General features: G+C 38.0%; 1 protein-coding gene across 1 annotated transcript in view; it reads right to left on the bottom strand.

The window, feature by feature from the left end:
• LOC143713321 (doublecortin domain-containing protein 2-like) overlaps positions 1–15,698 on the bottom strand; it is a 51,389-nt gene extending 35,691 nt beyond the window's left edge. The window contains exons 1-7 of the mRNA XM_077204842.1: positions 15,133–15,698; positions 13,895–13,946; positions 9,493–9,569; positions 8,834–8,968; positions 6,714–6,863; positions 5,956–6,010; positions 5,708–5,882 (exon numbers count right to left, since the gene is read on the bottom strand). Coding sequence (XP_077060957.1) covers positions 5,708–5,882; positions 5,956–6,010; positions 6,714–6,863; positions 8,834–8,968; positions 9,493–9,569; positions 13,895–13,946; positions 15,133–15,419 — 931 coding nt within the window. The 5' untranslated portion in view covers positions 15,420–15,698. The remainder of the gene's footprint in view (positions 1–5,707; positions 5,883–5,955; positions 6,011–6,713; positions 6,864–8,833; positions 8,969–9,492; positions 9,570–13,894; positions 13,947–15,132) is intronic.
• Positions 15,699–16,574: the final 876 nt, after the last annotated feature.

The following is a 16,574-nucleotide window of genomic DNA, read 5'->3' as shown; positions in this document are numbered from 1 at the left end:
GTGACTTTTGTGCTATGTGCACACCCAGAAAGGGTGTGAATAGTAAATTGAACTCTTTCACGTCTTCTTGAAAATTACGGAAAATTACCGTCTCGGCGAGTATCCTAGTAAATATAATCAATTGTCTTAAGTGACCATAAACAGTTGAGAAATAAAAAAGTTAGTTTTGGGCCCTGAATATAGGTGAAACGTACGGATCCCCTAAGAAAGGACATTTTCAACTCTAAAAAATCTTGGGTTAATTTTTCTACCCAAAACCCAAAAGTTATTTTTTCCAGTGTTTGGGTAGTTTTTGTGTAACAACCCAGGGGTTGAGTTATAATATACAGAATATACATGTTAGGATGTTAAAATATGTTTTACACTTATGTGTACATTTTTTTTATTTAAGAAATGTACACTTATTGTTTATGGACAGGTTATGGAGTGAGTCACAGCATATTTCGGCTACGAGTGAAACGCAGGGCGACGGTCCTTTAGGGGACATGATGATCTACTACTTCTGCAGAGATTCTGAAGTGCGCATACGATGAACACTTTATTATCCGATGAAGTCTAGGGAGAGGAGTTGTGATTGCAGTGATGCAACACAACTGATCCTGGTACAATAGGTCACATGACAATTACAAGATGATGAATGCAGTACATCCGGATTAGATTCATATCACAAAAAATCATACCATATACTGTAAAACATGGTCTGAATTACTTAATCAAAAGTACCTACTCAGAGATGGACGCAGTCACTGATTCAGGAATAAAAACAAGTGTCTGTCTTTATAAGAGGGTCTTTGAATGATTCACTCAACTGATTCATTCAAAAATTCTGATTCATTCAAGAATGAAACACGTGCTTTGATTGTTTAAACATTTTTGCTTCAAGTAATAACATTAACTTATTTCCATGACAGAATTAAAAAGATTTTTACAGCTGAAATGTGTAATGTATGTAATTTATAAAAACAGGTTTTCCTGAACACTTTCCTTGTCATCAACATGGTTAAACAATTTTCCATATCAGGCTGGGTGGAATGCTCAATCAAACAGTGTTTCATTTTCTTGCTTATAGACTTCGCTGAATATTAAGGTAGGATAGGATCAAGTTTTTTACAATTAAAAAACACCACCGACTTCACCCTCATTCGTGCATCTCAGTAGCTGCACATTCATACTGTTATGTTTTAGAAGAGGTGATGTGATATTATTATTGATTAATAGTATATTATTTGCATAAAAAATAGGTACTGCACTACTTCAGTTTACGTTCTGGTACATCTAATACTAATGAGATCACACTGGCAAGGACAAGGGAGGAAAAGACAATGTCACAAGAAAAATATATTTCTGACTCTCTCTTCCAAATCCTCTTTTATTCTCTTGTCTCTCACCTCTGGTTCAGATATTGCATTACTGCCATCACTGCAGACCATGATCTAATTAGAAGCGAGCAAGACTTTAGCACTTGTAACATCTCAGTCTGTTCGGAGGTGCTGAAAGACCTCAGACACACACACACGTTCTGATCAGTGAAGTGAGGCACCGAGAGGCAGCTTAATGGCCTATTTCAGCATTAGTACAGTATTGTGGATGGATTTTCACCGGGAGCTCTGAGATACTGAACTGTGAAAGCCATCAGCGGCTCTTGTACGTCTCTACAGTCCCCTGATCCCTCCCTGTCATTACTGGAGTGGGATGGAGCCGCAGCAATTTCCCCCTGATTCCTCCTTTCCTTTCTCAAACACAGCCACACATCCTCACTCTCCTCCAGAAACCTCTCTGACTTCATTACACCATGTGATTGGAGAATTTGCCATACATTTACTTAACACTTATGCCATCTGTTAGACTCCCTCGTTACTGGTGTCAGATCCTCACAAATCATTGATATTCAAATGTATGCACGTAGAGTTATATTCCAGCATATAGTTTCCTGCCTTTTAATGCACGGTTTATTTATCAAAGAGGGATATTAATCAGTGCAAGCCATACAATATTTTGCCTGCGTTGAGAGCTGTGCTTTAAGACTAAGCTTTATTCTGAGCAAAACAGTCTTTATGATTCATTGACATTTTAAAATGGATTTGCCATTTAATTAAGGCGCACTCTGTAATTCGTTCCTCATTTAAAAGTTTTATTCATAAAGAAATTTACAGTACTTTTAAAGTATGTTTTTTTTAAGTCTCACTTTATATAGGTGTCTTTAACTATTATGGACTTGAATAAATACATACAAAATTGGTATGTACTTATTGTGTACATGCTGTTTGCAAAACTTGCTGCTATAGGTGGGATACGGGTAAGGTTAGGGACAGGTTTGGTGGCATGGGTGAGTTTAAGGGTGGGTTAAAGGGTAAGGGAGGGGTCAACAGTGTAGATGCAATTAGATAAAATAATTACATGCTGGTATGTGTTTTTTAAATGTAAGTACATAGAACATGAATGCACACAATCAGTGCATTGTATCAACTGAATTTTTTTAATGTTTCAAAATGAAAAATTACGTTTTTATCCAAACCAACTTGCATTGCACTGAAGGTACAGTATTCAGTTTATACAAGCCTTGGCATTGCTATTCCCATTATTTTTTGAGCTACAGTTTAAGTACAAGACTGCCATATTGACAGAGAAATAGTAGTACACCTAAATTTTGTGTGGAACATGTATTAAGTAATTAAATACTAAAAGGGTCCATTTTGATTTCATGTTCAAAGGCAGTATGGGATGTTTCTGATCTCTTGCCTTTTAATTCAAATGATCTTATACAGATTTGTAACAATGCTGACGTTAGGTTTAACTTATTTTGCTTTTCTAAAATAACCCATGTCAAGACAATTCTTACAGCAATGGATTTTTGCTGGTCACTTCAACCACACTTTTACCTAATAGTAGATTAAAAATTACATTTAAGCACATATCTGTATTTTCACTGCCTGATGACAAATAACAGGCTATAATAAATCCTAATTCCTGAACCTCAATTATTAGCAGCCAAAATGAGCAGAATGCGGACCTACACGACTGAATACAACCAGCTATATTAAAATATGAGACTAGCCAGTGCAGATAATTACATCAAGCAACTAAACTCCCTGGTTCTATAATCATATATGCTGAACGAAGAAACCAAATGGAGACATTTATCCTGTGACAATGGAAACTTCAATAATTTACAATTTGATTTGGTCAAACTGACTCAATATTACCACTTGTTTAATGGCTTGATTCTGTCATACACACTCAAATCATCAACTAAAATTACCTTGGTGAATATGTTCCTGGAAATAATTAAAGTTGTGGCTAAAATCTTCATTCATGAAATAAACAGAACAAATGTCCTTTTAAAATCACAACAGATTACAAAAGAACAGTTTTCACACAGAAATACATTCTGCTCGGCCCAAGAAAAGAAGAGAAGAGATGTGCTTTTGTTGATTTCATCGCCATGGAGATTTAATAGGCTTGTTTCAGACACCTGGGTACCAGCAAGACCTCGAGTGCTAATGAGGGAGAGACGCTTCTACACTAACTACAGGCACTGCTCAATATGCGACCTCCTCACTACCAAACCTCTTATTCCTGAGCTTTATTTTCACCACATCAATTTAAGTATGAATCAATTCTGTTCATAATCTGGAGCGTGACTAATAGCATTTGCAGGCTATCTCTGCAAGGGCTCTTTTTGCACTGAAATGTCATCATTCGGTGAGATGTTCTGAAAAGAGACACGTGCAGTCAAGCATGGCGCTGATGGCAAAACGCTGGCTGCAATCTGAGGACACACGATGATGATGATGATGATGTAATCCCTCTCATGCCACAGCAAGAGCATGAGCAACACACTCACAGAGCACCAGTGCCATCTCTTGAACACACAGGGAAGCGCATTATATAAGCATCACTGAATTACATCATCGTTATCCAGACAATAGTGGCTCCAGAGACACTTGGGTGAGTGCACAATAGACAACAAAAACTAGATAGTGATAGTTCCGATCCAATCTGACTCCTGACCTGTAATGCTGCCTAAATCATAATCATACACTGTTCGTTCATTGGCCAGAGGAGAACTGGCCCCCGACTGAGCCTGGGTTCTCCCATGTTTTTTTTTCTCCATTCTGTCCTTGCCACTGTCACCTTTCTTGCCTTTGGCTTTTGGTTTGCTTAGTTGAGGACATTTAATATTCAACAATATTGTTGATCTGCCTGCATTGACACCATTATATGAAAACTGAACTGAGCTAGACGATGACATCACTATTTTCTCCAGAGCAGCTGTATAGTTAAATGAACTAAATTATTAAATGAACCGAAATGAGCCATCACTGAACTTACTTAAGCTGAACTATGACGCTGTTTTCTTCTAGATCTGCTGTACAGCTGAAACAAACTTTGTTGCATTATTTTCCTGTTATCTCTGTAAAGCTGCTTTGAAACAATCTGTATTGTAAAAAGCGCTATAAAATAAAGGTGACTTGACTTGATAGTGATAGATTATGCATATAGCAGTTAAATTTGTTTAAATTATTGATTTATTAATTGTAGTTAAATTTATGTTTCTAATAAATGCTGTTTTGAACTTTCTAGTCATCGAAGAATCTTGGGGGAAAAAATCACAGTTTCTACAAAAATATGAAGCAGAACAACTGTTTTCAACATTGATAATAATATTAATGTTTCTTAAGCACAAAATATGCATGTTAGAATGAATTCTGAATGACCATGTGACTGAAGACTGGACTAATGGAAGCTGAGAAATATAGCTGTCGCGGTGAAGGAATTTCCCTTGCGGTAATTTTGAGAGGCTCAATAGTGAGTAATTTTGAGTGGCTCAGTATCTGGTATTATCGCAATTTATTTATTTAATTTGATTTATTTGTATGCACAAAAATTGTGTGATGCGTCAAGTCAAGTGAATTACGAGTCATTGGACAGGTATCCAATCACAACTGACTTACGGAAAAGGGAAAGTAACCAATGACATTTGAGGTTAATAAAACAGTAAGTCCCGCCCCTCGACTGTCAAAAATAAAATTATTCGAGCGAGCAAAAGCAGCAGGCAAGAGCAGATCAAGCACGAGATAGTGTGGAATGATCATGAACGCGCGCGAGGGCTTGTATTGCGTGCAGAGGAGAGGTCATGAGCGCGCACAGGGTATGAATGAGCTCGCTAGTTCCTTTTTCCTCGCGTGTAGATCTGTTATCCTCTCGCGAAAGTCATTTACCGCGCGCGCCAGCATCAGTTGTGCGCTCGGTTCTTATTGACATTGATTTGCCGCCATAGAGTCATTAAAGCGTTCATTCAACGAACACGTAAAAAAATGCTGATTCATTAAAACATAGATGTAATGAAACACGGTTTTAATTATTTTTAACTTTGAGCTCCACTTTTCAAGGCTCAGCTGACCAGCATGAACCTGATGCTTCACTTAAGGCCAATGGCCTTGATTGATTGCCTGACTCGCTGACTTTTTTCCCCGCTGCTTCCTCTTACTGTGGATGCTGACCAGCGCTGCCGCTAATGCCATATATGGTAAATACCCTTAAACGTTAAAAGGGTGATACGACAAATATTTTGCTTTCCTTGGACACGGGAACCTTTTCCGAGTATATATAACGAGTATATATATGACTTGACCTCAAAGACGCAGGTAATCGCACGCGCTCAGTCGATCTCTCATTCACTGTCTGTTTCAAACGTGTCTCTTACCAGGGTCCTGAGCCTCATAAGATGCTGTGAGTTTGCTCCTCTTCTTGCGTATGCTCATGAGTCTGGCCTGAGAGATCTCTCTGACAATAGATGACAGCTGTTCTTTGGAGGTCTGGTCTGAAAGACTGCTCTTCTCTTGTCCACACTCAGACTTACTGATATGATGGTTCCCCACCTGATAACAGAAATATTCAACGATTTAACAAATGAATGCCCAAAATCTTTTATTTTTTAGTGTTTGTACTCACATCTCCATTTTGTCGTCTGTATTTGTATATAGGTGGTAATGACACTGCTTTTGACCTAAAATCACATTCAATTATATTCTGTTTGAAAACATGGTAACACTTTACAATAAGGTTTAATTAGATAACACTGGTTAACTACTTTAGTTAACATGAACTAAGAATTAACAATACTTCTGCAGTATTTATTAATCAAAGTTAATGCACTTTGCACTAATATGAACAAACAATGAACAACTGTATACATTTTATTAACTAACATTAACAAAGTCTAATAAATATTGGGTCCCACTTTATATTAGGTGTCTTTATGTACTAACGTTTAATCATTTGATACAATGCACTTATTGTATACTTATATATTTTTTTAAATAACTGCATGTAATTAGAGCTGTAGTTCATTTCTAATTAATTACACATATAATTACACTGTTGAGCCTTCCCTTACACCTCAACCCACCCTTAAAGCTATCCATGCCACCAAACCTGTCCCTAACCTTACCCATATCTCACCTAAATAGCAACAAAAGTGTTTTGCAATACAATATGAACAGAATTAGTACATTTTACTTATTTTTTGATGTAAGTACACATAAGTTAAGGACACTTAATATAAAGTGTGACCAAAAATTGTAACAAATGTATTGCTCATTGTTCATGTTGGTTAATGCATTAACTACTTTCAACAAATGAAACCTTATTGTAAAATGTTACTGAAAACATACTTCATCTGCTGGGAAAATGCACCATCTTTCTCTTACCTGTTCACTCGCTTTATGCCTATGGGTTTATTGAACAGGAGGTCACTGTATGGAAGCTTTTTAAATTTGTCTCTGCCAACAGCAACATAAAACTGTCCATTTTCTAATTTCTTTCCATCCATAACGAGAGTCCCTTCAAAGGTGTACAGGCTACAAAAGAAGATGTTAAAGGCTAAAATAAGTAAATATTGCTCAGATGATATAGAAATGCTTTAATTTCTTAAATGAGGAAAGGGCACATTCCATTTTAGCATTTTGTAAACATTACTGCAACATTACACTTGAGTATTCTCTAAACATTCTGACAGAAGTATAGTAACTAGTGGTGGGCCGTTATCGGCGTTAACGTGCTGCGTTAACGTGAGACTCTTATCGGGTGATAAAAAAAAATATCGCCGTTAATCTATTCTCAAAGTTGGGTTGGGATCATAAAATAGCTTTTTCGAATATCGTTATATTTTCACGCAATTCCATGTGTAGCCTAGTATATTTGACATAATTGACGCCGCGCCTATACTGTCACAGACAGTGCAGCAGGGTATATTCCTGTCAGGGACACAAGGTGTATACTTTTACATGTTACGTTGGGCGACGTTCCTCTCGTTACTTTATTTTAATGCAATTATATGTTGTTAAATGAGTTTATTCCAAGCGCGCTGTATCTTTTTATGGGCATGTGCGATGCTCAATTTACAAATGAATCACTCTTTTGAGTCGATTCTGTTCAAAGACTTCATCAAACAAGTTGGCAGATCTGTCTAAATCGGTTCGCGAATCAGTCTGAATGATCTGTTCAGTTTCCTCACGCACTGAATCGTCTGAAGCGCGTTCAATCACACTCGACTCGGATTCATAACAGGAAGATTTAAGAACATCAAGAGCGTTGGATGAAGTGGCCGTGGATCTACAGTTTAGTCTAGTGAAAGCAAATCTGAAAATGCATCATATTTTTGCCAGCGATGAAGATCTTTAATAGTTGAACATCTTCGTCAGCTGTCTATAAATGACTGATTCCACAGGACGATACATTCGATTTCATTTCATTCAGGTAATACATTTTACAACCAAACAGATTATTACGCCACGATAGCACTACTATAAAGTATGACATTATCTGTTTTTTGGACATATACATTAATTTATAAGCTACAAAAAAACGCTTCAGAGCGTCGGCGCACTGGCAAAGGTTAACAGGTTAAATAAGCAACCATTGTGTACAGTTTATGAAATGAACACCCACCATCCCGCGGTAATGTGTATGTATTGCGCAGGGGCATAGTCACACGAATAGTTTACATTGATTGAAAACTAATTTGTTTAAAAAGGAGGAGGCTATTGCCGGTAAAGGCAGATTCACATAAAATCATTATGACATTATTTTTTGGTCTAACGAGCAGCTGGTTTGGCGATGCAAAAACGGACTGTAGCTACATCGTGCTTTGCAAGTTTTTTTCTTCTTCCAATTAGCCTACTATGATAAAAAAAAAAACACGAAAACATGTTACTTGTTCAATTAATAAACAGTTTGTTTGATGACAAATCGCTAAAGATGAAATTGGCCTCCCTTTCTGTCATTGTGAGTGTGCGTTTTTTTTTTTTTTTTTTTTTTTACGATATTCAAATTTTGCTCCTCTATTGTCGAATGGCATTTTTGGCAGAAATTCACATCCCTACGCGAGGCGCACTATTCTCAAAGACTTACTTTTAGTCATTATTTGGGTAGCACACATATTCTGAATGCCTTCGGCAGAATTCAAATGAGCCATTTTAATCTAGATTAATTCCAAGATTACAGTGAGATTAATCTAGATTAAAAAAATTAATCTATTCCCACCTCTAATAGTAACATTTAAAAAATGTCAGACAAAAGTCCAGTCTAAGTCCATGTGTAATGATTATATATAAATAATAATATAAATAATGTTTTTTGTGCTAACTTTTTGAGAACATTGTATGATGTTAATTCTGTATGATCAGATAACTTTGAATGAACATTCTATTAATGTTACTGGAAGAACGCTTGTTCATAACTTTGAAAGACCCTTGCCAGAATATTAGCCAATGTTCTGAGAACATTCCCTCGGACTAATATAAACTAAATATAAACAATTGTATAGTACCTCCGCACACCACCCACAATTCGCAGGCCCATTTTCTCTGTGATCATCTCCAGAATACGATCAAACTGGCCAATCACACGGCTGGGAATCAGAAGCCTCGCTGCTGGATTCTGGACATCTCCATTTGCCACAACACTGAGGACACAGAAACAATTTGCATTTATATTACAAAAGTATATTTGTAATACTGCAGATGTATACAAAGAACCAGAATGTATGAATTCAGTACATCCGTTCATCCATAAATAAATACATGCTGGTTCATTCATTAGTTGCTTAAAGTAATAATCAATCAAAATTAAAGTTCTTCCCAAACATCCAACCTCCTTACAGTTTTACTACTAATGCTTTTGGTGTTTTTTCCCTTTCTGAGCTTAACCGCTGTGCTTACTACGAGCTTTCACTGTGAGCAAAGAGCTGCAAAATTCCTCTAAAACATTTACTGCAAAAAAAGGGTTTTCATTTTTGAGTGAACTGGTAAGGCTTTTAAGTACCCCAAGAATATATTTTGATTAAATGTGGGGGAAAAAAATACTTCAACACAAATGCTGCTTTTAGACACTAGGTTTCAAAGGTTTGCAGTGATGCTGACTAAAAATGATTGATTGAGGTGTGCCTAAAGTTAAGGACTATGAAATAAACAAATAAACTGTACTTACAATATTGCACAGGGTTCTTTGATGGGTTTGAGGAATCTGGCAGACACTATCACACGACTCTGAGGAACGGGTTTCATCTACACATAAGGAAAAGACTTAAATGGTGTGGCACACACAATAACAGATTTAATCGTCTCATGCTCATGTATCTCATCTTTGGTTACGCTTTATGAAAAAGAAGTGTGACTAATTGTATTGAATGTTCAATTGTATTGTACAGTACTTCACATCTTAAATGTATATTTAAAAAACTGTATTTGAAGATTCATCATGATGCAACTTCATCATTACAAATGTGTAATTACAAATATATTTAAATACATGACTTACAAGTTCCAATAAAAATGACCTTAAAGTATATTTTAGTTTACCATAAATGTTTGTTAGTAATACAGTACACTTTAAACATATTTCAAAGACAATAGAATAAGTATGAAATAATATATAAAGATGTAATTAAGTCCTATAAGTGGGTCAAAAAGTACTCTAAAGTTCAACTAACTGCATTTCATATTAATTTAAACTAGACTACATTTTCATTTAATTGTAAATAACATGCAATTAAAGGTGCTCTAAGCGATGTCACATGTTTTTTTAGGCAAACACATTTTTTGTCACATGCAGCAAACATATCCTCACTATCCGCTAGCTGCCTGTCCCCAAAACACTGTAAAAAAAAATGCAGTCTCTGCAGACACCCCAGGCTCCACAAAAGGCAACGAAAACAAACTGGGCTAACCTGCACCACGAAACATAGCAAACTGTTCCAGCCAATAACCGACAAGAAGGATTTGAGGGTGGGGTTTGGGGGGTTAGTGCGTGGATGAGGACGAGGGAGTGTCTAGCTAGCCGTTTTGTTTGACAATACTTTAAACGTCAACAAGAAGTGACGTCACCCGACATCGCTTAGAGCACCTTTAAGTGTTTCTGAAATCCTTACATTCGGGTCACACAAGGGTTGGGTACCGAAACCGGGGCCTTCTGAAATCCTTACATTCGGGTCACACAAGGGTTGGGTACCGAAACCGGGGCCAATAGGGAACCGGTTCCGACGTAAATGGTAGTAAGGAGACCGAATAAGAACGAAGATGTCGGTGCCTAACTTTTTTTTACCGCCCCCTGGTGTTCCGGCGTCAGTGCCGCTACTCGGCACACTTGTATCAGTTCAGATAGCGAGGGAATTAATGAAGATGCCGAAGGCAAAATGCTCCAAGGTTTGGCTGCATTTCACGTGTAAAATTACACGTCAGAATGTCCTCTGGGTGTGTCGATTGTCTGAAGCCCATACAGAATCACGCCAATTCATTGGCTGATGGCGCGGGGGCCGCCTCGATGCTCTTTCGTAATCATTTTATATTGGCGCGTGCCATCTGCTCCTCCGATTTCTCTGCCGAAAAAAGGGAGCTTGTCGGCAGCACAAGGAGCTGAGCAGTGAACGCAGCGTCTCGTTTTCTTAAGTACCGGTTCAAGAACCGTTTAAGCACCGGAACCATTTAAAAAATACAGAGTAGGTACTGGTATCGGATCAAACCCAACCAATACCCAACCCTTGGTCACACTTATATTTTTTTTTACCATGTACTCTTTTTAAAGGGGAACTATGCCCTTTTTAAAAGTCTTGATTTTTTTAGGGGTCTGCAAGAATAGGTTTTTATGCTTGAATGTTCAAACACATTATTCTTTAAATATTTGAAATTATTGAAGCACCTCTCTTCCCAGTCTTTCTGTAACGCTCTGTTTAGTTGCTCTCTTTAGTTCCCTGCTTCTGAACGGCGCAATCTGCTCTGATTGGTCAGCTTGAGAAAAAACAATGTCTTGGTTACTATTGTAGCCTCGTTTCCCTGGTGGAGGGCATAAAACATAGTGTCAATGTAATGACATTAGGGGTCACACTTAAGAGCCCCAAACCTCTGATCCTTCAGAAAAGGCCAATAAGAATTGGCGACATGTGGTATATAAAAAGAGGCTGGTGTGCTCCACTCATGCTGGCCATTTCAGCAGGCAGTTCAGAGTTGTGGCAGGAAGGACACAACCTCTTATTCCCTCTATCAGAGATTGGAGATTAAAATAGTAACAGAGAGGTCTATCTACCCTATCTGTCAGTCACTTCACCGTTGTGTTGATGTACTGACACTAGAGGTCCCTATACTAAATGCCACAATCCGCTGTGTAATGAGTTTCAGCAATGTAGACGTAACAAGTGCACTTCCTTGATCTTTTCTGTTATTTTTTATTTATTTATTTTTTAAAGGAAAAATCTACAGCTGATGCAGATCAGAGCGTTGGGGAAGCGGTCTACTTTCCATATGGGAGAAGAAACACTATAGAGACCACATCCTACCCGAATGGGAGGTTAGTGTGTGGAGATTACATCACATGGACTTCTGGGAACATCTGAGAGGTACCACACATGGAAAGAAGTCCCTGTGGTAGGTCCTATCTGAAAAGGAAGGAACTACTACAAATGTAGCAACTGGCAGCAGAGGTGGAGTTTTCAAATCTCTGTGGGTCTTCCCCTCAGGAAGCACACCAGTTAGCGAACAGACTCCCCTTCAAAGCATAGGCCTGCCTCGTGGAGGGGGCTCTAGCCTGAGTTATAAAGGTTAAAGCCACTGGTTAAAGCCCAATGAAGTCTTCCACGCTCCATGCAGGGGCCAGACATGGAGGTGCCATAGGTCTGGGCACAGGTGCTAAATTGTGCCCAGTCCCTTGAAAAGGTCCTACCTCAGGGGGATTCACCAGGAAGGGGCCAACGCCTTCAAAATCGCCTTTGTGCCTTCAGTGTGAGTTCAGAGAATCAAGGCCTATACTGGCCCAACCATTAATACGTGTTCTTCTTCCTGATCTTGCACAGTGTCTGTGCGATGAGGCTCACTGGGGGAAAAATGTACTTACACAGACTCCGGGGCCATCTGCGTTGAAGTGACTGACAGACAGGCAACAATAATTTGAAAAGTATGCTAAATTGTATTTCTTCAGGCACACTTACTAACACGTTTCAAATTGTGGTTTGATTCTACTACCCAAATCTCTGGTTACATTAATAAAACTGAATGAATAAATTACAGCAAAAACACAACTTTATTAGTTCATCAGCTTTTGCAACTGATAGCTCATGTTGAATGTTTCTTAATCTTTTTTTTTTTTTTTTTTTTTACACTTAATCAACTTAAACGTAAAAATGAATCCAATGAAATAAATAGGAAACTGAATTTCAGAGAAATTCAGACAGTAGAAAACACTGCCTCAAGATGTGAAATGTAAGAGCTGCTCAATTGCTATCAGGGTCATACATGAGTTCGATTAGCCAGTGTGTTTAAGCGAGGGCCTTGCTCAGTTCAACCCAAACACAGACAGACAACTGCTCTCATCTAGTGTTTCAGTGTCTCTCAGGCCCCTGCCGTATCCCCTGGTAACCCCGCAGGCGCTTGTGTAAAGAGCAGAGGGACAGTGAGTCTTTGGGAAGCTGCCAGGCCAAAGCAGCCGCTCTAATTGAGACAATCAGAATCTAGTATAGAACAAAGTGTGGCCCACATCATAAATAAATTGGCCTGTTCAATCTTGCCTAAAGATGATTAGGACATTGTATCACCAATTACCCTGGCAACAGCCATTTAGTTCACCGCAATAATAAGGGGTCTCTGAGCAGGTGTGATGATACTTACTCTCTTTGCCTTAGAGAGTTCATAAAATTTTAAGACTGTTGTAAAGTCCCTGTGCTCGTTTTCTTTCTTTCTTTTCATTCTTCTCTTCTTAAACTAGTCTTGAGTACAGCGGGAGTATATGAAGTGTCATTCAGATTGACTCCGGAGAGCTTTGTATGCGCTCTGGGTCAGAGCCATTGACTTAAATATGCATCCAAGAAGGTGGATAATAATTCACGGGTTAATAATTCATTGCCAAATGAGCTGACAATAAAGTGATTCTTCCCAGACGACAACGCAGACAGTGTGTGTCTAAACATTACACCTCGCTTAGGTAGTTTCTCTTGAATGCTAAAGCAGGTGCGATATGCTGAACCAGCACATGGTCCAGACATATTTGTGACGGAATCTGCATGACACTTTTCCTTTAAAATTATATCTTGAAAAAAAGGTTGTGTTTTGAAAAACATATTTTTAAATAAATTGCTTTATTTGCCAATGTCTAAATCTCCTGGGGTCTTCAGTGTTCTGGCACATAGTCCTCTGGGACACATGGATGGACATATATACCCCGCTGACTCCATTGACAAACTGTGTAGCGACTGACTGCATTGCACTGCATGTTTGTGTATGTTGAATATTTGTGCTGTGTTCTTAAATAATTGGATCAGCAGTGTTTTATATGAGTTGAGCTTGTATTCATTGTATACACATACACAGATTTCAGCTGTAAATAAGGTGTAATTATTTGTCCTTACCCCTACATTGAGCTGAAGCATTCTTTTCTTCCTGGTTCCTATCTGTAAATAACTAGAAAGTAAGCTGAATTACTTTTCCCACTTTAACAATGTAAAAGATTATTTGCAGACTGTGTTCCTCATTGCTATAAAACAGATGCACTGCTACTCAAATGTTTAATTATGTGTGTTTGATCTAAACGTTCATGCTTAAATATGAAATTAGTTATCTAAATTTGTATTACCACTTTATGAAACAAAAATTTTAACTTAGTTGAAATTAATGAGTTGGGTTAGAAATGGAAGGCAAAGCATAATCATGTGTCCACCATACATGGGAACTTTTTAAAAAAGCATCCCATTATGCACCTCATGAAGTTGTTTGATAATGTCAGAGCTAACTCTGCAGAGATTTTATTTGTGCCATTATTTGTTTTGATCACTATAGGCTAATCCGCAGACTTTCATTTGTGTTTTCGTAACTTTCATTGTAAAATATAGAAAATAGAGAATCAATTTAAATGTGTGAAAATGTTTGACAGGCAAGGTTATGATATGATACTTTTACATGCACCCACATAATCCGGGTGGCTCAATCGGAAACATTCTGAAACCTGAAAACATTTGTTTAATTTATATTCTGAAACATTTTAAAAACATTACAGAAAGAAAAGAAAAGTTTTATGAAACCATGTATAAAACTGTTTTTTGCTAACATTTTGAGAACATTAAGACTGGTAGAATGTTTGCTAAGAATGCTTGCCAAGAGACCTTTCCCTGCGGTTATGGCCTCCTCCCCAGCCAAACCAAAAATATGTTGTAAGTTTTGATAATGCTCATATTAAGTTATTAAAAAGTTATTTCTGAATGTTCTCTGAACGTTCAAAACATTGTTTTTCTTTTTTTTAAACATATTTTAAATAAGCTAGTTGTTTTCTCGCGAACATTAAGGAAACATTTTATTTTGTCATTCAGCATAGTCTATAGGCCTACATTATGGGTAGCCTATGTTAATTTTTAATGTTCTCTGAAACAACTGTTAGATAAATGTCCAGCTAAAAATATTTAACCAAAAACAAAACAAAAACCATCCATGAACGATTTATAACATTATTAAACATTATTAAATACCAGCTAGCCATTTGAACATTATATCAACGTTACTGGAAGAATTTTTTCATCACATTGAGAGAACCTTTCCAGAACGTTAGCTAATAAAGTTCGATCGATAGATAGATGTTTTTTTAAATGTGTCTTACTCTATCTTTTTGAACTTCTCTCGTCCAGCAGCCACATACTGTTCTCCGCTCCTCATGTGCTCCAATGAGTCTATCCGGTGTCCCGCTTTGGGCGTATAAATGTTTCTCACAGCTCCAAACTGAGCCCGGACGCCAACAGTCACCTCCCGCAGCAGCGTGTCGAAGGTCGAAACCCTCTTCGCGTTAATCACCAAACGCCTAGGCTCGTAATACGGATCCCCATTCCGAAAGAAATAGATATTTTTTACTTCAGGTTGAGACAGAAAGTTTGGCTTCTCCGCACTCATGGCCACAAAAGGTAAAAGTTACAGTTATAGCGCAATTCGGTTATATCTCCAGTGTAGTGCTGCTGCTGCAGTGCAGTGCATACCATCCTCATGGTCTCGTGGAATTCTCGCAAATAAAACTTTCTAGCGGGATGTTCATATCCTGATGATATAAAGATTAAACCGAAAGATAGCGGTGTCGCAGCGCGCGTAAAGCGGACACACAGGTATCACGCGCAGTAAACGCCAGTCTGCAATGGTCATGGTAACTCTTGTGTTCTTTCCAGCGGTTTCTATAGTGACATTGTAATCTTAAAGCCCGTTGATACCATACTGCATTTACTCAAGAGACTCAAGATTTTTATATGGCAAGCCGTTTTATCATTTAGCATATACCTTAAAACAAGCTGCTATATTGTTAGTTACCACTTAGGCTTTGTGCTAATAGTAAGTACCCTATTCCAAAAGTGACTAGTCTTTTTTCCCTAAGTTCACCAGTAACTTTATTTGATACTAGTAGCCTATTTATTCAATTGCTAGTCAGAGACAGTTTCATATTGTAGAAACTGCACATTTTCAGTTAACCTTTGGCCAACGAACGAACAGTGTATGATTATGATTCAGGCAGCATTACAGGTCAGAAGTCAGATTGGATCGGAACATTATGCAGTTCATCTGGTTTAAGATCGGAGTTATCATGCTCGTATGGAGACGAGTTTGTTGAGGATTAGTGGCGATGGCTGTCGTGTCGATGAGGTCTTCACAGGGTAGAGTTTAGTTGACACAAGCTCTGCTGACACTTCAGTGATGCGTTGTGGTCGTGTCTAGGCACAAGTTCACCATCTGATCTGGATTCGGCTCGGGTCCGGCTGATTACAGTTAACCTCGGAATAAACAGAAAGACTAAAATTAGCGTAGATGCCATTCTTTTTATGATGTAGCGAGTACATCTGGTGTTATAGGAAGTGTTCCCGGTTCCGGCTGACCTAATTTATGTAGCCTAATAATCATTTAACTGATTTGAATAATAGGAATGTATAGTGTTCTATGTTTATGCCAGGTTGAAGAGATGTGTTTTTAATCTAGATTTAAACTGACAGAGTGTGTCTGCTTCCCGGAAAATGTTAGGAAGACTGTTCCCAAGTTTAGGTGCTAAATAGGAAAAGGATCTACCGC

The sequence above is a fragment of the Siphateles boraxobius genome, unplaced genomic scaffold (assembly GCF_051911475.1).
Source record: "Siphateles boraxobius isolate OS27281-9 unplaced genomic scaffold, OSU_SipBor_1 12, whole genome shotgun sequence".
Taxonomy (NCBI): Eukaryota; Metazoa; Chordata; class Actinopteri; order Cypriniformes; family Leuciscidae; genus Siphateles; species Siphateles boraxobius.
The sequence above is the reverse complement of the archived record's forward strand: the minus strand, read 5'-3'. Positions and strand labels throughout refer to the sequence as shown.